At 33.4% G+C, this 26,331-nt stretch overlaps 2 protein-coding genes across 2 annotated transcripts; both read right to left on the bottom strand.

Annotated features, from left to right (window-relative positions):
* Nucleotides 1–14,610: 14,610 nt before the first annotated feature.
* LOC138347620 (uncharacterized) lies at nt 14,611–19,560 on the bottom strand. The gene is made up of 10 exons (XM_069295924.1): nt 19,351–19,560; nt 18,262–18,648; nt 17,479–17,715; nt 17,264–17,317; nt 17,032–17,172; nt 16,006–16,300; nt 15,894–15,918; nt 15,660–15,795; nt 14,921–15,501; nt 14,611–14,845 (listed from the first exon to the last, which is right to left on the bottom strand). Exons 1-10 carry the CDS (start codon nt 19,558–19,560, stop codon nt 14,611–14,613), a joined length of 2,301 nt encoding a protein of 766 aa, XP_069152025.1.
* Nucleotides 19,561–22,561: 3,001 nt separating this feature from the next.
* LOC101260211 (7-deoxyloganetic acid glucosyltransferase) lies at nt 22,562–24,534 on the bottom strand. Its single transcript, XM_026029910.2, is given in 3 exon segments — nt 22,562–23,655; nt 23,864–24,174; nt 24,386–24,534. Coding segments are annotated over 2 exon segments (1,197 nt in total). The 5' UTR covers nt 24,129–24,174; nt 24,386–24,534; the 3' UTR covers nt 22,562–22,723.
* Between the last annotated feature and the right edge of the window lie 1,797 nt (nt 24,535–26,331).

Raw genomic sequence — 26,331 nt, 5'->3', positions numbered from 1 at the left:
GAACATCAAATCAAATACTCAACTTTTTAATATACGATCAAATCAATGATTTCTTTGTGGGTTGGTTTGTTATATTAAAAAATAATAAATCATTTGTCTTGTTGAGTTTGACAAGTAGTGGAATACCACTGCTCGGACCTTTTTACATTGCAATCCAAGTCTTGTAGTTCTTCTATGCTTTCATCACTTGAAACACACACAAAAAGTAATGAACGGTGAGACATATTCTCATTTATAAGAAAAATCACACTGTTCAATCTCATGATATCAGTTACAAACAATCTTACAAATTCTAACAATAAAGAAGTTCAAATAGATGCTATGGTCGAAATGACTAGAAACATATTGTTCTGTTGTACAACATCAAATTCTCAAAATTTCAAAATTGAAAGTTTTCTCAATCTATTGCTTCTACCTATAAAAATCATATGTAGAGGATCTGAATGCTTTCTAAAAGAAATGGATTATATTTCATTGAGAGTGAAGGGTAAAGTTATTCATTTGTATTTTATTCAGATATAACTTATTTCATCTTGTATTTAGTATAAAATAATACATAAGTTGACTTATAACTCTATAGTGTAAAATATAAAGCATATGTCTTAGGCCCTAATTTTGGGGGAGGGGTCTCAATTTTTTTTAACAAGAATAAATTATATGTCAATTAACATCATTCAAATAGAAAAAATAAAGAAAATATTACTTACTATCTATATCTTCATACATTTTTTGTGCTCACATTCACATTACTTTATTCATTTTACAACTACCATATTAATGTGGGAATCAAGTTATCAGCTATTTGAAATAGATTTTATTGTTCTAACTACTTTTTAAATTTTGGATTTATTACTTATTAGTTATAGAATTATTTTAACAGCTCATATAATGATTATATTAATGAAAGAATTGATCTTTCGTACAAAAAGATACTCTAGTACTGAATCAGAAATTAAATATTCATGAATCAAGTTAATTTAATTCGATTAGTTTGTTTAGTTTTTTTATACTATTTGATATGCAATGCCAACTAACAGTGTGTAGTACTCCTTAATAGGCGGGCCAATTTGTTTTATTTTTCAACATTTGCTGGGACCAACCAAATTATTGGTGTCCGAAGTTAAAAAGGAAAATAAATAAATTATAGGAACCACATATTATAAATATAAAATGACCTTTTATCCATTTTAGAATTGAAATTGCTAAAAAATTCTTTAAAATTCAAGGAAGCGGGATACATCCAAATGGCACGGGATACATAAGTCCTGATACATAGTATATGAAATCTGCTGCGATTAATTAGGAATAATTATCGTGATTTCTGTTATTATTAACTGAAATCACGTAATTAATGCTCTACAGCTTGCGTAACTGATTAGTAAATTCAAATTTTAAATCAGATTAGCTTCATAAATCAAAATTATTCTTGTAAAAGTTGATCTGCATTCTCAGAAGTAAAAAAAAAAGTTTGAAGATGAATATCTCAATTCTGCCGCGGCATTCAAGAAATTGGGTAAGCGATGTTAATTATGAAGGTTACAAAGTTGATGGAATTGTTGTTGACCATTCCATTTCATTTGTGAATATGAAAACGCTGATTTTATCAGAGCATGAGATCGACACTGTTACAAAGGATATTGAAATACGATACATTGTCGAGGGAAGCTCATGTTCATTGAAAATCAAGAACGACATGGGTGTGAAACTTTATTTCGAAGTAAAAAAGAATGCATCTGGAATCGACATGTATCCGCTTTGTATTGATACAACTGATAAAATTGTTGGGGAGATACGTAATTTTGATTGTTCACAGGTGAAGTCGTATGCGTGGAAGGTACCGAAAGAGATACTGAAGCTCTTGCTCTGGTTGAGTCAAGAATTTGTGACATTGATTATATTCCAAAATTAAATGCTACGGATTACATAACTGATTCCAATAGTGCTGAAGTGAAGACTGGGCAGTTGTATAAGGACAAAGGAACACTTGTTGCTGTAATGGCTAAATATAAAAGAAAGAACAACTTCAATTTTCGAGTGAAAAGATCGGATAAGAAAAGGTATTTGAATCCTCACTCTATGATCTGATTGTTTTTCTCTATTATATTTTTATTTATATTGTATCTGATACATAATTATAAGCAGTTTATATCTTGTTGTGATATTTATAACATTGCTTTTCTTATATGAATTAAACCAATAAAAAATTTTGGACAGCGATGTGTTGGTTTGCTTCAGCAACCAATGTGGATGGACCTTAAAATCATCTTGCAGAAAAAAATCTGATGTATTCAAAGTGAGATATTTCAATAGTGAACATACATGTCCGATGAGAGATAGGATACTAACAAAAGTACAAGCAACAATTGGATTTATTAGTGGTGTGACTACCCCTAAATTGGTAAATCATAAAAGAATCCATACACCTCGAGATGTAATTGAAGATATTAGAGAATTGTATGGGGTTGAGATATCGTACCAACAAGCATGTCGTGCTAGAGAACGTGCACTAGGAATGCTCAAGGGTAAGCCATCAGAAGGATATAAACAGATTCCGAGATACATATGGATGCTAAATAAAGTGTATCCAAATCCATATATAAGGATGCAAAATACGGAAGATGATAAATTCATGTATATGTTCATAGCCCTAAGACAGTTGATAAGAGGGTTCGACTACTGCAGGCCTGTAGTTGTAGTGGACGCTGCACATCTTGGCGGGGCATACAAGGGTACTTTTGTATCAGCAAGCATACTTGATGGTGCAGGTATGAGTGTTATAATTCTGATGTAATGTAAAACTTATTTTATATTTATATTAATATATATTAGTGTAAACATTGTGTATCGTGAAGTTAAATGTGAGCTTCTTTGTAATTAGTGTAACGATCCAAAAAAAATAAATAAATAATATTAATTAAGTAAATAAGAATGAATAGGTATTTAAGGGCATAATGGTCTTTTCGCGTATTAATTGAAATAAAACCAAATTTGTATTAATTCAATTTAAATTATATTTGACTAATTCTTGAATTTAGTCTCCTAACCCTATTAGTTCTCTTTCTCTCTCACGCTTAGTAACTCTCTCTCTCTCACGTTCTCCATCTTTCTCACGTTATTCTGCCAAATATCAATTATTTCTTCACGCTTGAAGAACACACAAGAATTTTTAAGTAAAAGAAAAAGTAATCAAAACGTCAAGGCTAAGCGAGGTTCGTCAAGTGAGGTGTACGTTGAAGTAAATTGGGAGTGGTATGGAGAAGTTTTCCTAGCAGCAACATCAGCGTTTGAACATCGATTAAGGTATGGGATTCTTCTCTCTTGGCTCCTTTCCCAAGAGGCCCCTTATGATTCAAACTATTCATCTCGAAACTAAGGTTGTTCCCCGTTGCATGCCCCTATCACTAGCTCCCTATGATCTTAGGTTGGGTATTCTTGTTGGTAGAATTTAGGGATACTTGTTGTGGTGATGATCTCGTTTCGAGTATGTGTTCATGACTATGTGTTTATATTTTGTGTCTGTTGGGAATATGTATGTAAATACGTATGTATTTGTGCAAGATTGTGCTCATGATTTTGAGTTTTTCTTTAGCATTTTAATAGAATAGAGGTTATTCATGTTATATGTGCAATTAGAGGCTCTTAAAATCGTAATATTCACATGGTTGAAAGGCTATAATTCTAGTTAAAACAAATGATCAAATCATCCCTCTAAACTTGTCTTAAGAACTTTAACGAATGTATAAGAAACAAATGCTAAATTAACCCGTAAAAATGATGTACAAAATTGTGGAGTAATGTCCCAGAACCTGGAAATAAGTTGTAGATGCGTTCTGGAAATTTTGAACAAAAAAAGAATTTAAAAAAATAGGTGAGGTCTGCAGGGATCGAACCCGAGACCTCACCAAAAACGTGCCTTAGTAAAATAAATAAAGAGGAGTGCTGAAGGCGGGGCTCGAACCGGGCGCAGGGGGCTGGTGAAATTCGCAAGGAAAAAAAATGGAGCGGGGGGGAGTCGAACACGCGACCTGGGGGGGAAAGAAGAAGGAAAAAAGAAATGGGAGGCGTGGAATTCGAACCCACGACCTCCCGATACACGCGAAACGGGAAGAAGAAGAAGAAAAAAAAAGAAAGAAAAAAGAGGGGGCTATGGGGAATCGATCCCACAACCCCTCGATCAACCAGTAGCGAAAATGAGAGGCCAAGGAAGGGGATATTAATTAAGGGAAAAGAATGGGGTCGTGGGGAATCGATCCCATGCCCCTCAGTAGCTGCCAAGATGGAAGGTAAAAAGAAAAATAAGGAGGCTGTGGGGGCTCGAACCCCCAACCTTTCGGTAAATTAATAGAAAAATTAAAATAGAAAATTAATTCTTTCATGTAAGTGATTGAAATTTAATTTAGAATTCTAATTAAAATAGAAAATTTATTATGTCATGAAAATGTTGAGATTTAATTTAGAGTTCTAATGTTATGAACATTAGAAATAAAATCAATGAAAAATATAAATGATATCCAAGTGAATCAAGATTTGGGTTCCCATGCCCAAAACCTCCGTATTGATGCATAAGCCATACGTGAGTAAATATTCAAGAATAATGCCATCTACTTAAATCAAAAATCAAGATCTTGGCATATATGCAAGATACATAAGTCTTGCAATACATAATCTTATGAAAGTAAAAATCACTTAACGAGCTATGAGTGAAGAAGCCACATGGCTTGTATGTATAGACACATAAGTCTAACATACGTTCAAAAATTAAGTGACCTAAGATGAACGTAAGGAAATGATTAACCTTATGAGGATTAAGTACGAGTTTAAGATATATTAAATGGCCAAGTGCATTGGCATATGATGAGATGAATTATGAAATGAAGAAATGAACATTTACGTAATAAGAGGTGAGTAACTATGAAAAAATAAAGGTGTTAATAATGAAGAATGTAGTGAAAACATAACGTGAGGCGAATGTAGATGATGAGAGAAATCTCAAATGAGCCTAAGTAAATGTTACCAATACGTACTCACCAATGAGAGTGTAAGATAATGAAGAGACTAGTCTCTATGAACACTCTAATGAAAAAATATTGAGTTTAAAACACTTAATACAAATGATGAGATGAGAAATCATCTATTGAGCTATGATGTCCTCATGCTAGAAGCCAACTTCCATGATGTATGAGTTGAATGTAATGGAACTTTATACTGAGCACCGATAGGCTAGCTATGAGCGGTGATGCCTTCTTTCGGGAAGGGTGGAGGTTCACGTAACTCTCATGAGATGAGACTGTCCGGCTTGCCGAGTATGGGTCTCCATACATCTCCTAGTCTTTGAACCTATATTGCCACTATAGGGATCTGGTGGGGTTAAATTCCCATATACGCTAGCATGTTAATGAATCGCTTTGGCCGGTGATTCCACCTCTTTTCGGTGTGGGGGAGACACTGGATTTCATGATGCTCACATGATCTATGTCGGTTAAAGTTAAAGTTCCCAATGAATGAATGAGGCCAGCCTGGAATGAATCATTAAAGAAATGAATGATACCGAAGGTGTTAGGATAGGATAATCAAGAGGTGAGCTAGATTCAGGTAATGACATTAGGTTATTCCTGATCATTGCACAGCAAACCTGATGAAAGTCTTAAACTACATCCTAGGTATAGTTGGTGTTCGCACTGGCCTATGAATGAATTGAAATGAAATACGTATGAAGCAATGAAGCAAACTATGTGTTTGCTAAAGAAGGCTCCCTAGTTGAGGTCCCATATGTTGAGCCCTCATTTTGGAAAGTCTTAAGTTAAGTCTATGATAATAAGGTCTCATAGTATATGAATGAATAATATGAAAGAAACTATGTGTCATATGTTATCTGCTATATGAAGATGTTATGTGTTGTGTGCCATACGATGATTATAATGATGCATGTCACTCTCATGGCATAACTTTCCCAATCTCAATTTAGCAAGTCGACTGACTTGACTTCCAAACATCATGTTGTTAGGAAAGAGCTATTCTTCCTCATGCATGTCCCTGGTGTGTGCTTGCATATACCCATACTTAGTACAAGTGTGTACTAATTCCATACAAACATCTACTTTTAGGTGCAGGCACAGGTGGACGGTAGAACTACAGGTTCGTTGTTGCAGCTATCCGGACGTCAGCATTCATCCGGAGTTTGGTAGGTCCTCATGCTTTCGAGGATGCTACTGTTTTACATTCTAGCATAGTTTTAGAGTTGAGCTAGTGGAGCATGTTCCACTCGTGCTTCTTTCCTATTTTGGTTCAGACGTTGTATTGGTGTTATTTTGGCCGATATACAATTAATACTTAATGAATTATTTCTTTCAGTTGCTTATCTCTTAATTGTTAGATGGTTGATGATGAACGATTACGAACTATATAGAATGTTTAGTAAGTATGATTAAAGAATCAAAAATTTCAAATTTTTCGCTAAAATTAATCTATGTAAAGTAAGAATGACGTAAGTAGGCTTGTTTGCGACCTCTGAGAGGTCAACGACGCTAGTCTCGTCTGGGGTCTAGATTCTGGTCGTGACAAAGTTGGTAGCAGAGAGAGGTTAAATTACTAGAATAATGAGTTCACATCAACCACATTGAGTAGTTTCTAAGTCATGGTAGTGAAGTGCACCACTATCCTGGATTAGAGACTGCATGATGCGTAGGAAAAATTTCCCTTCTTCTAATCTTATCGTGCTTTTCCTTATGTTTGAATTCTTGGTGTTATGAACGTGTCTAACATCAATCCTTGTTGTTTTCAGAGAATGGACACTTGGAGAACTAAGGGTCTGAGGACGGGAGCAGTAGCAACTAGGGGTAATCAAAATCCACCCCTGGCTCCTGCTGAAGGAGTGGCCATTCCAGTTAACCCAGCTAGGTTGACTGATGCTGAGGTGAGGGCATCTCTAGCCCAGATGGCAGAGGCCATTACGATGCAGACTCAGGCTATGACTGCCTAAGTCAACCGGCAGAATGTTCAGATGGAAAACATACCGGTTCGCAGCATGGCTGACAGGCTGCGAGATTTCACGAGGATGAATCCTCCTACGTTCACAGGGGCTAAGACTTCAGAGGATCCTCAGGAGTTTATAGACGAGGTGCATAAGATCCTGGTGGCCATGGGGGCCACTGATATTGAGAAGGCTGAGCTGGCTTCCTACCAACTCAAGGATGTTGCACATACTTGGTGCAAGATGTGGCAAGATAGTCGTGTCCTAGGTGGAGAGCCAGTCACATGGGAGCTATTCAAGACAACATTTTTTGAAAGGTTCTTCCCTAGAGAGATGAAGGAGGCCAAGGTTGAGGAGTTCATCAACCTTAAACAAGGATCTATGACGGTTAGGGAGTATTCCCTGATGTTTGTGAAACTATCAAGGCATGCCACTTCTCTTGTGTCTAACAGCAGAGATGAGATGAGTAGATTCTTGACAGGAATTGCTGAGGATCTTGAAGAGGAGTGTAGGGCAGCTATGTTGCATGACAACATGGACCTTTCTAGACTTATGGTCCATGTCCAGCAAGTGGAGGAAAGCAGAAAGAGGAAGCAAACTATGGTAGGGAACAAGTCAAGGCAAGCTGATGCAAATTTTTCAAGGAAGAGTGGTACTGAAATCAGGGATAAGCCCAGGTTTAAGAAGGTACTTTAACACCAAGGGAAGTCAAGTCCATCCAAGGGTCGTTATGATAGAAATTCGGAGTCCAGAGTTAAGAGAAACAATGAAGTAGATACACCTCAAGAGAGACCACCTTGCAGGAAGTGTGGCAAACTACATGGAGGAGAATGCATGAGGGGCACTAATGCTTGTTATAGTTGTGGCAAACCGAGTCACATAGTGAAGGATTGTCCGATTAGGAGAAGTCAAGAACAAGGGAAGGAGAGAGTTCAGTCTAACGGTCCAAGTGAAAGGGCTCCAAGGAGGCAACGATTCTTCGCACTCAAGTCTAGGGGGGCAGAGGAAGACACTTCTGGTGAAGTCACAGGTGAGTAGCCTTAATTAGTCTTTCATGTATTTGACTACGTGGTGTGTATGCACTAGTATGGGGTTAGACTTCCTACTTGTAAGGCTATAGTTCTTTATCTCTTCGTATTTTGTTGCTATTGGCTGATTGTACATTGCAATTAAGTTATGATCTGATTGACATTATGAGGTATAATGGTAGTGTCATTCGGGGATGAATGTTCCTAAGGGGGGATAATGTAACTATCCAAACTAAATAAATAAATATATTAATTAAGTAAATAAGAATAAATAGGTATTTAAGGGCACAATGGTCTTTTCGCGTATTAATTGAAATAAAACCAGATTTGTATTAATTCAATTTAAATTATTTTTGACTAATTCTTGAATTTAGTCTACTAACCCTATTAGTTCTCTCTCTCTCTCACGCTTAATAACTCCCTCTCTCTCACGTTCTCCATCTTTCTCACGTTATTCTGCCAAATATCAATTATTTCTTCACGCTTGAAGAACTCACAAGAATTTTTAAGTAAAAGAAAAAGTAATCAAAACGTCAAGGCTAAGCGAGGTTCGTCGAGTGAGGTGTATGTTGAAGTAAATTGGGAGTGGTATGGAGGAGTTTTCCGGGTAGCAACATCAGCGTTTGAACATCGATTAAGGTATGGGATTCTTCTCTCTTGGCTCCTTTCCCAAGAAGCCCCTTATGATTCAAACTATTCATCTCGAAACTAAGGTTGTTCCCCGTTGCATGCCCCTATCACTAGCTCCCTATGATCTTAGGTTGGGTATTCTTGTTGGTAGAATTTAGGGATACTTGTTGTGGTGATGATCTCGTTTCGAGTATGTGTTCATGACTATGTATTTATGTTTTGTGTCTGTTGGGAATATGTATGTAAATACGTATGTATTTGTGCAAGATTGTGCTCATGATTTTGAGTTTTTCTTTAGCATTTTAATAGAATAGAGGTTATTCATGTTATATGTGCGATTAGAGGCTCTTAAAATCGTAATATTCACATGGTTGAAAGGCTATAATTCTAGTTAAAACAAATGATCAAATCATCCCTCTAAACTTGTCTTAAGAACTTTAACGAATGTATAAGAAACAAATGCTAAATTAACCCGTAAAAATGATGTACAAAATTGTGGAGTAATGTCCCAGAACCTGGAAATAAGTTGTAGATGCGTTCTGGAAATTTTGAACAAAAAAAGAATTTGAAAAAATAGGTGAGTTTTGCAGGGATCGAACCCGAGACCTCTCCAAAAATGTGCCTTAATAAAATAAATAAAGAGAAGTGCTGAATGCGGGGCTCGAACCAGGGGCAGGGGGCTGGTAAAATTCGCAAGGAAAAAAAAATGGAGCGGGGGGGAGTCGAAAACGCGACCTGGGGGGAAAGAAGAAGGAAAAAGGCAATGGGAGGCGTAGGATTCGAACCCACGACCTCCCGATACACGCGAAACGGGAAGAAGAAGAAGAAGAAAAATAAAGAAAAAAGAGGGGGCTGTGGGGAATCGATCCCACAACCCCTCGATCAACCAGTAGCGAAAATGAGAAGCCAAGGAAGGGGAAATTAATTAAGGGAAAAGAATGGGGTCGTGGGGAATCGATCCCACGCCCCTTAGTAGCTGCCAAGATGGAAGGTAAAAAGAAAAATAAGGAGGCTGTGGGGGCTCGAACCCCCAACCTTTCTGTAAATTAATAGAAAAATTAAAATAGAAAATTAATTCTTTCATGTAAATGATTGAAATTTAATTTAGAATTCTAATTAAAATAGAAAATTTATTATGTCATGAAAATGTTGAGATTTAATTTAGAGTTCTAATGTTATGAACATTAGAAATAAAATCAATGAAAAATATAAATGATATCCAAGTGATTCAAGATTTGGGTTCCCATGCCCGAAACCTCCGTATTGATACATAAGCCATACGTGAGTAAAATATTCAAGAATAATGCCATCTACTTAGATCAAAAATCAAGATCTTGGCATATATGCAAGATACATAAGTCTTGCAATACATAATCTTATGAAAGTAAAAATCACTTAACGAGCTATGAGTGAAGCCACACGGCTTGTATGTATAGAAAAATAAGTCGAACATACATTTAAAAATTAAGTGACCTAAGATGAACGTAAGGAAATGATTAACCTTATGAGGATTAAGTACGAGTTTAAGATATACTAAATGGCCAAGTGCATTGGCATATGATGAGATGAATTATGAAATGAAGAAATGAACATTTACGTAATAAGAGGTGAGTAACTATGAAAAAATAAAGGTGTTAATAATTAAGAATGTACGAGTTTAAGTACGAGATTAAGTACGAGTTTAAGATATACTAAATGGCCAAGTGTATTGGCATATGATGAGATGAATTATGAAATGAAGAAATGAACATTTACGTAATAAGAGGTGATTAACTATGAAAAAATAAAGGTGTTAATAATGAAGAATGTAGTGAAAACATGACGTGAGGGGAATATAGATGATGAGAGCAATCTCAAATGAACCTAAGTAAATGTTACCAATACGTACTCACCAATGAGAGTGTAAGATAATGAAGAGACCAGTCTCTATGAACACTCTAATGAAAAAATATTGAGTTTAAAACACTTAATACAAATGATGAGATGAGAAATCATCTATTGAGCTATGATGTCCTCATACTAGAAGCCAATTCCATGATGTATGAGTTGAATGTAATAAAACTTTATACTGAGCACCGATAGGCTAGCTATGAGCGGTGATGCCTTCTTTCGGGAAGGGCGGAGGTTCACGTAAATCTCATGAGATGAGACTGTCCGGCTTGTCGGGTATGGGTCTCCATACATCTACTAATCTTTGAACCTATATTTCCACTATAGGGATCTGGCGGGGTTAAATTCCCATATACGTTAGCATGTTATTGAATCGCTTTGGCCGGTGATTCCACCTCTTTTCGGTGTGGGGGAGACACTGGATTTCATGATGCTCACATGATCTATGTCGGTTAAAGTTAAAGTTCCCAATGAATGAATGAGGCCAACCTCGAATGAATCATTAAAGAAATGAATGATACCGAAGGTGTTAGGATAGGATAATCAAGAGGTGAGCTAGATTCCGGTAATGACATTAGGTTATTCCTGATCATTGCACAGCAAACCCGATGAAAGTCTTAAACTACATCCTAGGTATAGCTGGTGTTCGCACTGGCCTATGAATGAATTGAAATGAAATACGTATGAAGGAATGAAGCAGACTCTGTGTTTGCTAAAGAAGGCTCCGTAGTTGAGGTCCCATATGTTGAGCCCTCATTTTGGAAAGTCTTAAGTTAAGTCTATGATAATAAGGTCTCATAGTATATGAATGAATAATATGAAAGAAACTATGTGTTATATGTTATCTGCTATATGAAGATGTTATGTGTTGTGTGCCATACGATGATTATAATGATGCATGTCACTCTCATGGCATAACTTTCCCAATCTCAATTTAGCAAGTCGACTGACTTGACTTCCAAACATCATGTTGTTAGGAAAGAGCTATTATTCCTCATGCATGTCCCTGGTGTGTGTTTGCATATACCCATACTTAGTACAAGTGTGTACTAATTCCATACAAACATCTACTTTTAGGTGCAGGCACAGGTGGACGGTAGAACTACAGGTTCGTTGTTGCAGCTATGCGGACGTCAACATTCATCCGGAGTTTGGTAGGTCCTCATGCTTTCGAGGATGCTACTGTTTTACATTCTAGCGTAGTTTTAGAGTTGAGCTAGTGGAGCATGTTCCGCTGGTGCTTCTTTCCTAATTTGGTTCAGACGTAGTATTGGTGTTATTTTGGCCGATATACAATTAATACTTAATGAATTATTTCTTTCAATTGCTTATCTCTTAATTGTTAGATGGTTGATGATGAACGATTACGAAATATAAACAATGTTTAGTAAGTATGATTAAAGAATAAAAAATTTCAAATTTTCTGCTAAAATTAATCTATGTAAAGTAATAATGACGTAAGTAGGCTTGTTTGCGACTTCTGAGAGGTCAACGACGCCGGTCTCGTCTGGGGTCTAGATTCCGATCGTGACAATTAGGATGCATATTGCCATTTGCATATGGTGTTGTAGACATTGATAATGAATGTTCGTGGACATGGTTCTTCGAACATTTCAAAAATGCATTTGGTGAGCGTGAAAACATGTGTATTGTATCGGATAGAAATGAAAGTAATATAAAGAGTGTAAGCATTGTATACCCAAATGTACCTCATTGTGCATGCATATGGCATCTTTGGAAGAATGTATGTTCAAGCTTCAAAAGGAGTAAAAACGCGCTAAGTGATATATTTTACTCAATGGCAAAAGCATACAGAAAGAAAGATTTTGATAAATTAATGGCTAGGGTTATGAAAGTTGATCATATGGGGAAGGATTACCTTGAAGAAGCTGGTTATGAGAAGTGATCAAGAGTTCATTCAACCATAAACAGAGGTAGAATGATGACTTCGAACATCGCTGAGTGTATCAATGGATGCCTTGTCAATGCACGTAAGTTAACTATAATAGACTTCTTGGAGGAAGCTAGACTTCTATTTGGTAGTTGGAATTATAAAAATAGAGAAATAACGTCATATACAAAGGACTTATTGGGCCGAAGATTTGAGGAGATATTAATTGTAAACGCATCTAAAAGTTCAAAGATGAAGGTATTTTTCCATTTCCCTAAATTTCTGTTTTATATATCAGATACAAACTGATTTTCAATGGTAAGTATTGTTTTGAAAATGATATATAAATTGTGTATTACGTAATGTATCACTAACTTCTTAAATTTTTAGGTTGTTCCATCATCTGAATATATTTTCACAGTTCATGAAGCCGGAAAAAGATACATTGTATGCCTTGAGAGGAAAACTTGAACATGTGGAAGGTTTCAACATGATGAGATACCTTGCGCACACGCAATTGCAGTTTTGAAGCACAAGAATGTTACCAATTTGCACCCATATTGCTCTGATTACTACAAGCCGTATGCATTAGAAAAAATGTACGAGGTTGTAAGGGTTCCAATGCCAGATAAGGAGGATTGGAACGTTCCAGAATATGTTTTAGATGAAATTGTCCGGCCACCTAGGTATAGAAGGTTGGCTGGACGACCAAGAAAGAGAAGAAATAAAAATGCGGATGAGAAAATAACAGTGAACAATAATTCTTGTGGGCAGTGTGGACAAGAAGGACATAACAGGAGAAATTGTACTTTTTTCCCGAAAGAGAATTGAAAGAATGTTTTAAAGTAGGACATTAGTGTTCATGGTACTTATATCCATTTTTTTCTTTAGAATTTGGACTAAATAAAGTGTATTGGTTACACAACTTAATTTGATGTTTAAATATATGACTTTGCAGTTTAATTTTGTACCAAAATTAAACTCCAAACTTTATAAACAAATAGATTCAACAGTGTTGCGTTTTCAATGTAACAGTAATCTATAAGAGTTTGTTTGTGTATGTGATGTATCATATTCATGTTTATTATTGAAAAGATGTTATATATTTCGTGTATATTGTCTTTTGAGTTAATCAAGTGTACAAAAAAATTGACTTGTTCAATTGTTTACTATATGATTCGTGTATGCAGCCTTATGAGTTATAAATTTGATATATTATATTCAACAATGTTGGGTTTCGATGTAACAGTAATTCAAGATGAGTTTGTTTATGTATATTATGTATCATATACATTCATATGATTGAAAATATGTTATATGTTTCGTGTATACTGCCTTATGAGTTATTCTAGCGTCACAAAACTTGACTTGTTCAAATGTTTACTACATGTTTCGTGTGTACTTCCTTGTGAACTATAATTTTGATATATTATATTGGGATAATGCCCAAGTACCCCCTCAATCTATGCCCGAAATCCCAGAGACACACTTATACTATACTAAGGTTCTATTACCCCCCTGAACTTATTTTATTAATAATTTTTTACCCCTTTTCGACCTACGTGGCACTATCTTGTGGGTCCAATGATGGTTGACTTTTTTTTCAAACTAGTGCCACGTAGGCAAAAAGGGGTAGAAAATTACTTATAAAATAATTTCAGGGGGGTAATAGGACCTTAGTATAGTATAAGTGTGTCTCTGGGATTTTGGACATAGGTTGAGGGGGGTACTTGTGCATTATCCCTATTATATTCAACAGTGGTGCTTTGAACTGTAATATTACTATGTGATTAGTTTGTTTATGTATATGATGTATCATATACATTCGTATAATTCAAGTTGCTAATATATAACTGCAATATTTGTACATGTATATATTATAACTTATGTATCATAAACATCATTTTTATATGTGAAAATACTTAAAACTCAAACAATAATGTATCATACACATTAGAACTTAAGTGTCATATACTTCATTTTGTAAATTAATTGTCAAAATTACTTAAACTGAAACAATAAAAATTTTGTACCTTAACTTTATAAAGCAACAACTGTGTCTAAAACAATAACTTGAAAACACATAACATTAATAACTAACAAACTATTGTAATACCAATAAGCTTTTAGAAAAACACAAAAGATAATTGTCTTCAACACAAAACAACATAAAAACTTGTTCATCCTGTCCCTGCTAATTACTAATCTATGTTAACAATGTCATCTTCAGTTGGTGTTGTGAATTGACCCTTAGGCTTTGGTGGATCGTCATTGTCACTTATGTATCCACCATTGACCTTGTCGCTGTCGTATCTCCGTAACAATGCTGCATATCTATTGCGTAGGTAATTTGCAAGATGTCCATCAGTATCAGGTGGTATGACAGGTTGGTCACTCAAAAACTCTGCAAATGTAGCTACGTATAACCCGCAGTCCCTACAACAAAATACATAATATAAATTTGTAAAATAGCTTACACATATATTGTAGACCAGAATTGATAATACTTACAGGCTATCGTCTTCTTGTTGCATGATACCTTCAGCGTATTCAATGTTGAAAGGAATATGTGACTCTAAAGGTACACCCGTTTGTTTGTCCTTGTATGAATTAAGAACTGACCAGTTTGTCCGCTCATTGTTTTCAAACAAACCACTGTCAATGAGGTAAGAAGGTAGCATCCTTGACAATTTTTTTATCTCGTCAGAATATACACGTTTCCTTGTGCCCAAAGAAGAGTCATACACGCATATCAACCTCTTATTCAATTCAACCACAACTAATACCCAATGAAAATTTCCATCATAATTGATCGAAATATAAACATCGTCCACCAGATGCCATAGTAATCCAGCTGGTATTGAAAAACCTTTCATGACGTTGATTATTGACCTCTTATGTACTGATACATCTCTTGCACGATCAAGGTGTTCTTCGGTACTAATATCATCATCAGCCTCATTGTTATAATACCTATCATGGGTATTGTTGATATGTGCGCTGAACAAACAATTGACTGTTGTGTATCTGTATTGATCCATGCTTCGAAGTTTTAATTTTTTACGAAGGTAGCAAAAAATAACATCGATGTGCTGCAAATAAAATATAAAAATAAGTATACATTTGAAAAACATTTAATTAAAAATAATATTATTTACTGAAAGTGTTATATGATTTTGATATGTATAAATAACATACGAACACAATGTATCATATACATCATTATAAAAACATTTATTTATAAAAATACCTGATCAATCCAACAGTTTTTAGGCTGAGACATGGCATAAAACCAATTCTTATTTGTCGGAAAAGCAACGACATAATCCATCATTTCAAAACCCAATGAAGATGCTTTTGATTTGTATTTATCTTCTGATGCTTTCCTATAGCATTAAGTGAAATGAAAAGATGTTATTCAAAATTGTAACAATAGCTGCAATTTGAAAATTTAACAGATTCAGTACAATTATATAAAACTTACTTTTTTGAATGAGCTTTAAGAAGCCCTGTAGTAACCCACTCAATAAACTCATCAATCAGATATGAAGGGGCTTGGTTTGTGATCTCACATCTTTGAAATGGAAAATTTCAACGAACTACATCAGTCATGACTGCTTTTCCTTTTTCACTTGACCCAAATGAAGTTAAATAAGGGGATTTGCAGTTTCTCGAGGGCATCCGGATACGTGCATGAGGAGTATTTATTTCGCTTTGGACAACAATATCTGTGATTGGAATATCAATTGGTAATTGACTGTCCGAAAGCAAACTTTGATTTTCGATAAACTCCTGTTGATTTGCATGAATAGGCAGACTTCCTAGATCAACAATAAGTGTATTCATGGCTTCTCGTGTATCCGGAGATATTGAAACAGATGGTGTATAATCCTATATGGTTTACATTGATAATTAAAAATATATTGATAGACATATGATATTGATATGATACATGAAGATTAAATTATCGATGTATATTCGTTCATTGTTCCTTCAAATAAATGATGAGGCGTTTGTGCTGATGGAGCATCCTGAATAAAAAATGTACTGATCAATTTATGATACCTTAAACATCAAATAATTATACACAAAATGATTGTTAATGTATCAAGGACAGATAACTGCAAACTACGAATTGTATATATGAGACAAACAAATTTAACTAGTCACATCGATATGTATCTTGCAATGGAATGTATCGCGTACACACTAAATAAAAAAGTATTGTATAATACACAGTAACTTGGAAAATACATATGTGAACAGTAAAACACATGTATCATATTAATCCAATTAAACTGCAATGTATCATAATGATAAAATAAAATAGCAATGTATCATAATAATATAATTAAAATTAAACGTATCATACTTGCACATTTTCATGTATCATTTAAAATTTGGATGAATACTAATAGTGACATTAATCTGCTATAATTACCTTGTTGTGTTCACATGTTTCATCAGTATGATGACTATTTGAATTTGAGGATTGAAGTTCTAAAACGTCCTTCATTACTTGATGATTCTTCAATGTATCATCAGTCTTTATTTTTTAAAGAAAATTAAGTTAATGATAAATTATATAATTTTATATACAAATTTAATAAAGTAAATTAAACCTGATTGTCAACATCAAGTTCCATTTGTATTGGAGAGGTTGCTTGGTGTCCATCATTGCCTTCTTCATCGGAAACTTCAACCATGTGCAGTGTAGACTTGCCGCTCATATCCTTCATTAAATGAATTTGTAACATAATGACCTATGAAATTTATAACACACAACGAAAATACACATACACAATACATTATCTTTGATTGTTGGTCATCCTCCCTATTCTTAGAATTCATCACCTCAATGTGATTATCCTTTATCAAATTCACAAGATACTCAAATTTGCTGTCAACCTATTCAAAAAAACTTACGCATTCAGTTTTATATTTATGAATTAATATTAAAAAATAAATATCGTTACTTACGTATTCCTTCATATGTTGTTTCAGTTCTTCAATATCGGGATATACAGACTTATCTTTTGAGACTTGTGAAGATACATGGGCAGAAATACATTAGCAGGCGGGGTATGTTCTTCAGCTGGCATTGAGAATGACTGATTTAATTGCGGCTTTAACTGCTTTGACAAAGTTTTCGAACCCTTTGTTTTATATGTATCAGTATTCTTTCTCCTCTTGGGTGGTGGTGGAGATGATGTATCATATACATGAGATGATCTGTTGACCTCTTGACTATCAGGTAAATCAAGGGTTTTCACCTTATCTTGCGTTGGTGCAATTGAACAAGTATTCTGCAATTAAAATGTTTTAATGTTATAAAAATGTTATGTATAACAAAAAAACTATTATTTACAACAAAAATTATAAAGCTTATTGATACAATATTAAAAGATAATTTAAAATTAATGTTACCTCGGAGAAAATGCTAGTCATTAACTTTTCATATTTTGGCTTTTCAGCCATCACTGTCCAATTACATATCCTCGGAATACCATTCGCCACTTTAAAAGCAAGGTCTGGACTTAGAGTAGATACACATTCGTAAATCCAAACGTTGAGTGCATAAGGCATACCAAATATGTGATACATCTGTTTGCTTTGGTTGAAGTTTTGCCTGAGTAGTGTAATCAGCTTATTAAATGCAATCTGACCCTAAGGATACTTTTCATACCTACCATCTTCGACCATTAGAAATTCTTCTATATGTATGAAGGTCTCACCAAGATGGCATAACAAGAAAGTATTGATGAAGTATAGTATTGCCATTTCCACAAATTCCTGTGTGGTCTCCCAATTACTCCTTGCAAAACGCTGTATAAATCGACTCTTGGTTATACCTGTGGGACAATCAGGGAATTTTTTTTGTAAAAACCGGCTCGGAGTGGAATTAGATATGAAAAATCCTTAACATTTCCTTTGCATTTTGGGCCAGTTACAATGACAAATTCCTTCATACCAAACACCAATACATTTCCATTAGTATGACGAACATGCAGTACATCTTTATTTTCATGTCGCACCTCCAACAACAGCAAACACTTAGTAATCTGACCCTGGAAATTACATTTTGGAATTTCCAAATATGATCCAAAAATTGTTTTCTTGAACATTGCAACGCCTTCATCTTTTATTGATAATTTGATTTTATTCACAAAATCAAAATTGAAAGTCGCTCCAAACCTCAATGGATGTGCTGGAATTTTTTTAATAACATAATTCATGTCCTGTTTATACAAAAAATAAAATATAAAATTGTACTTGTCTGATAACAAAAATTTGTTGTAATGTAGAAATTTTAAGACGCTTGTATTATATGAATGTATATGATATATCATAATCATATTCCTAAATTACATAGGAGTTATCAGATGTATATGATACATTTTATAAACTGACAACTGTAATATTATATAAAAACCTTCATATTCAGTTTTAAGTGAATATATATGATACATTATATTCAAAATTATAAGACACTGGATTTATAATATGTATATGATACATCTTATTAACTGATAACTATAATATTGTAAATAAACATTGTGTATTTGATACATCCTACGACTGTACCACACATGGTGATTTTACTAAATACAAAACACAAAATTATTAACATATTATACACCTTAAAACTGAAAAAAATACATGATGCTTTTACTAGTCGATAACACAAATAAACTGAAAAACCTTAAAAATGTACAAACATGGTGCTTTCACTGATACACAACTCAAAATTAGTGACAAACATTATGAATATGATACACATTAAAAACTGTACAAAACATGATGGTTATACTTTAATTTGAAGTTATTGAATCACTCTTCATTGTTAAATGACTTTTAATTTCATTTTACAAACACATACAACAATTTAAAATTAGAGTTTTATCAACAAAAATACAAAATTATGAATTTTAAACACATACCTTAGGAAGTGTGGGTCTTGAAACAGTTGATGTAACTTTTCTTGGCCTTTTTTTATGGATCTCTTCAGTCTTCTTCTTTGGCTCAAATACATTCTTGTTCTTCATCAATAATGGGTCATGCAATCTCTTGGATCTGTTCTCAGCCCACATTTCATCATCGGAATCATAAACACATTTAGAGTCACCATCTCCAGATTCACCCTCTTCCATATTATTTGTAAACTCACACGATGAAGAGAAAAAATGGGACTAAAATGTTTACCCTTTAAAAACTTAGAAAATCTGCAGGAATTCAAATGGAGACTCCTAAAAAATATCAAATAGATATGGCTGCAAAATTCTACTGGAATTCAAATTTAGAGTAAACTGCAAACGTGGGGAAGTAAATCACTTAAAAAGTGTGTTGATAGACAATTATACACCTAAAACGTGGGGAAATAAAAAAGGAATAAAAATTAATATGGTAACTTTTAATTGGGGCTGTTAATGGGGAAGTGGGTAGCTTGAAAATAGGATTATATTTTGGTAAAGTAAAACTTGTCAATTGGCTGAAAAAAGGGTGGGAAATCTTTATGTATCTTTCATATTTTTTTAATTGGGGGGAATAAGGGATTTTTGAAATTTTTAAGAAGTAAGAATAAATGGTTATTAAGATTATTAAAGGAATGTATTTAAGTAATTTTTCCAAAAAAAATTGAACAAAATTTTGGCAGAAAAAATTGAGGTTAGCTTTTCAACAAAAATATATGATTTATTAACGGCATCTATCTTTATATTTAAATGTTGCCCTTTTGGTTTGATCCTCAATTTTTGTTGTCCTTTGAAAATTTTGCTCAATATTTTTTTTTTGGATAAATTAACCATATAAATTTCATTAGTTTAGATTCTATTTACTAGGAATTCCGATATATAGTTTTGATATTACGTTCTATATCATTTTTTATTGTTGGATACATGTGTCGAGATATGCTAGATACGTGTATCAGTCGGATATATAAGGCCGATATACTCAATTTAAATTATTTTGAATTAAATGTTGTTACTTAATGTCTTAATAATCGGAGTAAATTATGGGAAATTAACAAACATATTAGATTTAGAGGATCATTCTGTATCAACTATGATCAGTTTCGCTAAAAAAATAAAATCATAAACGTTACTAAATATGATATATAAACCTTCATCTTGTTCATCAATTCCTTCTTTTCAAGCTTCAATTTTCAAGGCTTTTATTGAAATATCCAATATCACAGTATTGTTAAGAAATTCAGGTTCATGGATCTCTGAAATTGAATACTAAAATTATAGAATTGATGAAAAACTTTTGAGAGATAATTCCATATACAACAATCAAGTAAATGGGATTTCAAGACAATTAAGAATCGATTGTACAAGAAAAGGTATGGACATCATATACACAATGGAAGGCAGAAGACAATGGGAATCACACCTCAACAAGTCTCTGCTCAAATGCAACAGAAAGAAGATTATCTTGAAAAGAAGACAAAACAAATTTAAAGAAATGCACAATAATGGTTATTAAACCCTTTAAAATTGTTGGATACATGTATCTTGCCTTTAATTCAAAATAATTACTCATGTATCTTGACTTATAAAATTGTTGGATAGTCCTATCTTGCCTTTAATGATACATATGTAACTCGTCTTTACTACCAAAGAAGGAACAGATGAAGCAGATAAAATTTTTGAATATACGTATCCCACCTCTAATTCAAACTAATAACTCACGTATCTTGACTATTTGCTTTATTGAGCATCTTTATTCACTGAAGCAACTGCGTCTTATTGAACTACCCGCGTATCTGGAACCCATATGTGTATTTGATTTGTTAATTAAAGTCTGGCGTAATTCACCCATTATGATTGGGTCGTTCCTTAACTTAGATCTGATTTCAGCTCCTGCAACCATTACAAAAAGATTAATGGAAAACAAACACTAAAAAAAAAAATAGGTAACAGATTTTATTAACATCTTAAGTTGGTTAATACACTGCTAAAAAATTATCAACATATTTCTAACTGACTTATATTTTAAAACTTAACAATCAAAATTTTAACAGATTACAATTCAAAATCTTACTAACTAAGTATTTTACTTGGTAAATATGGTGAGGAAAAATGACGTCAAATTTAGCAACATTACATCAATGGATTATCAACTACAATATTACTAACGCACACTTTTGTTGGTAATATTACCGACGAAGTATATTTAGGTTGGTAAATATGACGAAAAAATTGTATATATAAATTATTAACATATTACCAATGGATTACTAACGAAATGTAATTTGTTGGTAAATTAGTAACGAAATATAATTTGTTGGTAAACTTACCAACCAATATCCAATTAGTTGAAAATTTTGCCGACAAATAAATATTGTAGTCAATAAATTACCAACATCATTAAAATAGTTGGTAATATACCAACGATCATTAGTTCATTGGTAAAATTTACCAACATATTAATTATTAGTTGGTAATATTACATATGAATATTTAGTTGAATAGTAACTATTACCGATTGTGATAAAATTTATTGATAAATTATCAATTACTAACTTATATTTGAATAGTTGGTAAATTTATCCATTTCAGGATGTTGTGCTTGGAATCTAAAACAAGAAATGAAGTAGATTGAATTGCTTGGAAGTTCCTACTTTTTTAAGTTTTCAGAATTCAAATTAAACTCAAAATCAATTCATATTATATTACTATTCCAAAGTGCAGTTGAATAGGCTAAAGCAAAGAATAATGTAGTCATTTTCTACTTAAGTGATCAGCTTTGTATGAAACTGGAAAGGGAAATATAAAGAGGTAATCTGCTAATAGTAGTGTAGGAAGGTTAGGATATCAGAAACGAGATTATGGAGATCAAATTAAGAGACAGATCCGGAATATAAATTTAATGGCTTCAACTTTTAAGTTTTTTGAGTTGCGTTGAATTCATTGTAACGTTAAAACTATTGGGTTCAAATCTTATAATTCTTGAGATTTTAATAAATTGTTACATATATCCATACTGTCGAAAATCAGGAATACAGATGAATCTGTAGTCGATAGGATACATCTTCCCCTGGACACAGGATAAGGTAGAATTTTTTTTGTTTGAAGCTAGTGGCTCTTCCTCTACGTTAATGCATACTTGTCATTGTTTTCGTGTTTTCTTTATTTTTCTTTAACTCCCCAATTGTAAAAGCTTTGTTTATTTATTGATGTAAAGCTACTTGTAAGTTGTAAAAGTGAAGCTACATATGTTGCTAGAGTTATTCAGAATGAGCACTGAGCATAATAATCAGCGATCTCCAGGCAACAATATAATCACAGCTAACAAAATCAAGTGTCAACTGAATCATGTCTGTTTATGTGGCGGAATCACAGATCTTATGTCCTGTATAAGACGGTCCAGATTAATGCATGACGATCCACCTTCGTTGATAGCTTTTTTTGCCAAACTTGCCATCTGCTCTGTTCTTTGCGAGAATTCACCATTTCTCTTCTCCATCAATTCTCTAACTGATTTTGCAATGATATCTCTATCACATGTATCTTTTATGTCAAGTCCCATCTTCCAAACCTCTCCAATGAATCTACTATTCACTTGCTGATCAGCGAACCTCGGCCAGCAAATCATGGGCACTCCTTCAACTATACTCTCCAATGTGGAATTCCACCCAGAGTGAGTCAAGAAACCCCCAATTGCTTTATGTGCCAATACCTTTTCTTGTGGAACCCAATCAGCCATGTAGCCCCTTGCCTTTGTACCCTGCTCCAGCTCCACAGGAATCTCATCTTTTCTCTCTTGTCCGATTATCAAGTCTGACCTCATCACCCACAAGAACTTTTGCTCACTATTCACTAGACCATACTAAAATTCTAGTAGCTCTTCTTTTGTCAACCCTGCAATGCTTCCAAAACTAACATATATCACAGATTTTGGTGGCTGTGTGTCAAGCCAAGACATGCAACTTTCATCTTCTTGCCACAAACTGTTTGAAGAGGTAGATGTTGTTGCAAGTTTAGCCTTTAGATGGGCATGAACTGGTCCAATTGTATAAACATTTGGACATACCGTTTGAATTTGAGAAAGTATGGGGCCTTCAAGATCTTCAATTGTGTTAAGTATGAGTCCTCGCGCTCGAGGGGTTTGTAGCGTCTCTGTCATTAGTATCCTAAAATCCGGTCTAGTTACGTCACTCGCCCGACAAACGCTTGGAAGGTCTCGACCTCTCAGAAAATTTTCCATGCCTTTTACCTTCGTCAATATCAAATCCATTGCATTTTCTGCCAGTCATGCAACTCAAATACATTACCTACTGAACCAGATACATTAACAGCTAGTTCGAATACATTAAAAAATAACTTTTTTTTAGAGATTTTAAAAAATAAAAGGGAATATTGGAAATAAGTGAACATGTATTTCAATATTTTTCCAAAAAAACAAGAAAAACAAATTTGAAACAAAGAAGAGATATGGATATTGTTGTTTTACCTTTGAGGGGAAGTTGTCCAGCTTGAATTAGGTGAGGAATGCAAAAGTAGGACCAAAAGGCACAGGCACTGATTGTGCGGAAATAGATGAGAGGCAAGTTGATTTCTTGCGCTACATCACCTGCCATGCTTAAGATTCCATCTGCGATGAGACATGTCACCGGAGAATTCATATTCACTATAAATTCTCTAAGAAATAGTTTGGCAATTTTGTTTAGAGAATTATAGAGTATTGATAGTCCATCACGAGTATTCATCACATCCATAGAAATCCCATGGGGGAGTGGTTGCAAATGGAATCCACTACCAAATCTGGAGAGCACATCAGTGTGGTTGAGGAGGCGGTCATGTGTGTCGACAGTGACAAGAAAGGTAATGTGGAAGTTAGAAAGAGAAAGAAGTTGTGCCAATTTAAGCATAGAGTTGACATGACCTTGTGCAGGGAAAGGGAAGATGATAACATGAGGTAATGGATCCATCACAAAAACAGATAGTATTATATGGTGTTCGATTCTTATAATACCTGGAGACTAGAAGGAATCAACAAAATACGTGCTACTGCCGGCCGGCCTAGGTGTTCGATTCTTAGATTTCGTTTAATTATTTTTTTTTTACTTCTTTTTCTTAGTCACTTCGGTTGAGTTAGATATCTCTTCAATGATATTTTCTGTCTAAATGAGTGAATATAAAATCATCAAAGCAAATAGTCAATATTGTCTATTTTCATTTCATGGACACCATTTTATTTAGCATTTCTTTGTGTTTTATTTTACTCGTCTAATTTTAACTTTTATTTATTTGTATTTGTTTCTTATTTTTAACAAATTGAAAAAAAATTATATTTTTTTTTATGTGTAAACTTTTTAAATTTCACTTGCATTAAGTAAGTTTACAATTTTACTATAATTTAAGGTTATTTTTAATTCAATTTTTCAATAAATGATTAGTAAATTCATTTTTTATTTTTAATTTATTTGTTGAGATTTCTTATTCAAAATTAGATTTTATATAGTAATGCAATCATGAGAGCAATTAATCAATGGATGAAGTAATTACTTACTAGTTTTTCTAGACTAGTCAAATATCTATGTTCAAGACTAATTAACTATCAACGCTATAGTAGGAAAAATATTTTGATTTATGCATTAATTTTAAGAAATTACAAGTAATATGGATTACCTATTTATAGTAAAGATGTCATATAAAAAGGAATAGATGGAGTTTCTTTTTTACCTAATATACCCTGAATTTATTTAGAGAGTTAATGTTTTTGGAAAAGATAGAACCTCTTTAATAAATATATTGATTTCAAAATTCTATCAATTAATATAAATAAAATGATAAAGTAACTATGTCAATTATTCTTATTTTAATATGTCTATCAAGATAAAAATAAACAGATAATTAGGAATAGAGGAAGTATGATATTTAAGAAAAAATGAAAAAAAATTAAAGTTTATAGTCTAAAGCAATTCCTAAATATTTGTATAGCTATAAATTATTGAAGGCTAAAAAAGCTTTTAAAGTTATATTGTTGCTAAGAATAGTAAGATAACATTTTTTAAAACCGTTTAAAAAAAAAATTGACACATATCTTATGCTTACATATTTGTATGTCTTGATTTATATTTGATCAAACTCATTGGTGGCCATCTAAAGTTAGCATCAAATTTCACATAGACAAATCAACTGTACGATGTTTATTTTAGACACCTCATGTAGGGTCCCGTTAGTTCCTTTTGACATTGTTTTTACAATAAGAAAAAAATTGAAGAAAAGTGTAATACACTCGTTGATGACGTGACAAACGACAAATTAATAATTGCATGTATTATTTGAAGTTAAAAATTATTTTAAAATCTATTTAGTAAATAAAATAAAAATATTATTCTAAAAAAAATCAATTTAACCCCTCCCTTCCCCACCCCCACCTCCCTCCCCCCATGGCAGGCAGTTGTAATCTACTATACCTAACAATTTTCTTAACTTGCTCTATAAAATTGTTTTAGATCTTTTTTTTCTTTCTATCTTAGTGTTGTTTTGAGAGAAAAGAGAGAAGGAGGAGGGAGACAAGGAGAGGAAGAAAGAAAAAATATAAAATATGAGTGTTCATATTCATTTTTTCGGCGAAAAAGGTGAAATCGAAAATCGTCATATTTCATACACTCTATATCTCTTTTGTGTTTTTTTTTCTTTTCTTATACTATTTTTCTTTCTTTTTAGTGTTGTTTTGTAGGAAGAGAAGAAGGAGAGATCAAATATGAAATTTGGGTGTTGTTATCTATTGATTCAGCAAAAAAGGAAGAGGGAGGTGATGGTAAATTTTGAAAAGTAATACAATGAAGAAGAAAAAGAATGACAAAATGGGATTTGATAAAAAAAAAATTGACCTCCATTAAAGGATTTTCAGCTTGAAAAAATGGTGGGAGGTGGTGACTTGAAAATTGGATAAGAAGAAGAGAAAATAAA

Source organism: Solanum lycopersicum, chromosome 3 (genome assembly GCF_036512215.1).
Source record: "Solanum lycopersicum chromosome 3, SLM_r2.1".
NCBI classification, from domain to species: Eukaryota; Viridiplantae; Streptophyta; class Magnoliopsida; order Solanales; family Solanaceae; genus Solanum; species Solanum lycopersicum.
The sequence above is the reverse complement of the archived record's forward strand: the minus strand, read 5'-3'. Positions and strand labels throughout refer to the sequence as shown.

Excerpts from the sequence above, each read along its gene's own strand:
- LOC138347620 (XM_069295924.1), bottom strand. The coding sequence starts at position 19,560 with ATGGAAGAGGGTGAATCTGGAGATGGTGACTCTAAATGTGTTTATGAT. Across the intron at positions 15,796-15,893 it reads CTTAAAGCTCATTCAAAAAA|GAAAGCATCAGAAGATAAAT; the intron begins GTAAGTTTTATA and ends TTAATGCTATAG. Across the intron at positions 14,846-14,920 it reads CAACAAGAAGACGATAGCCT|GGACTGCGGGTTATACGTAG; the intron begins GTAAGTATTATC and ends ATTTTGTTGTAG.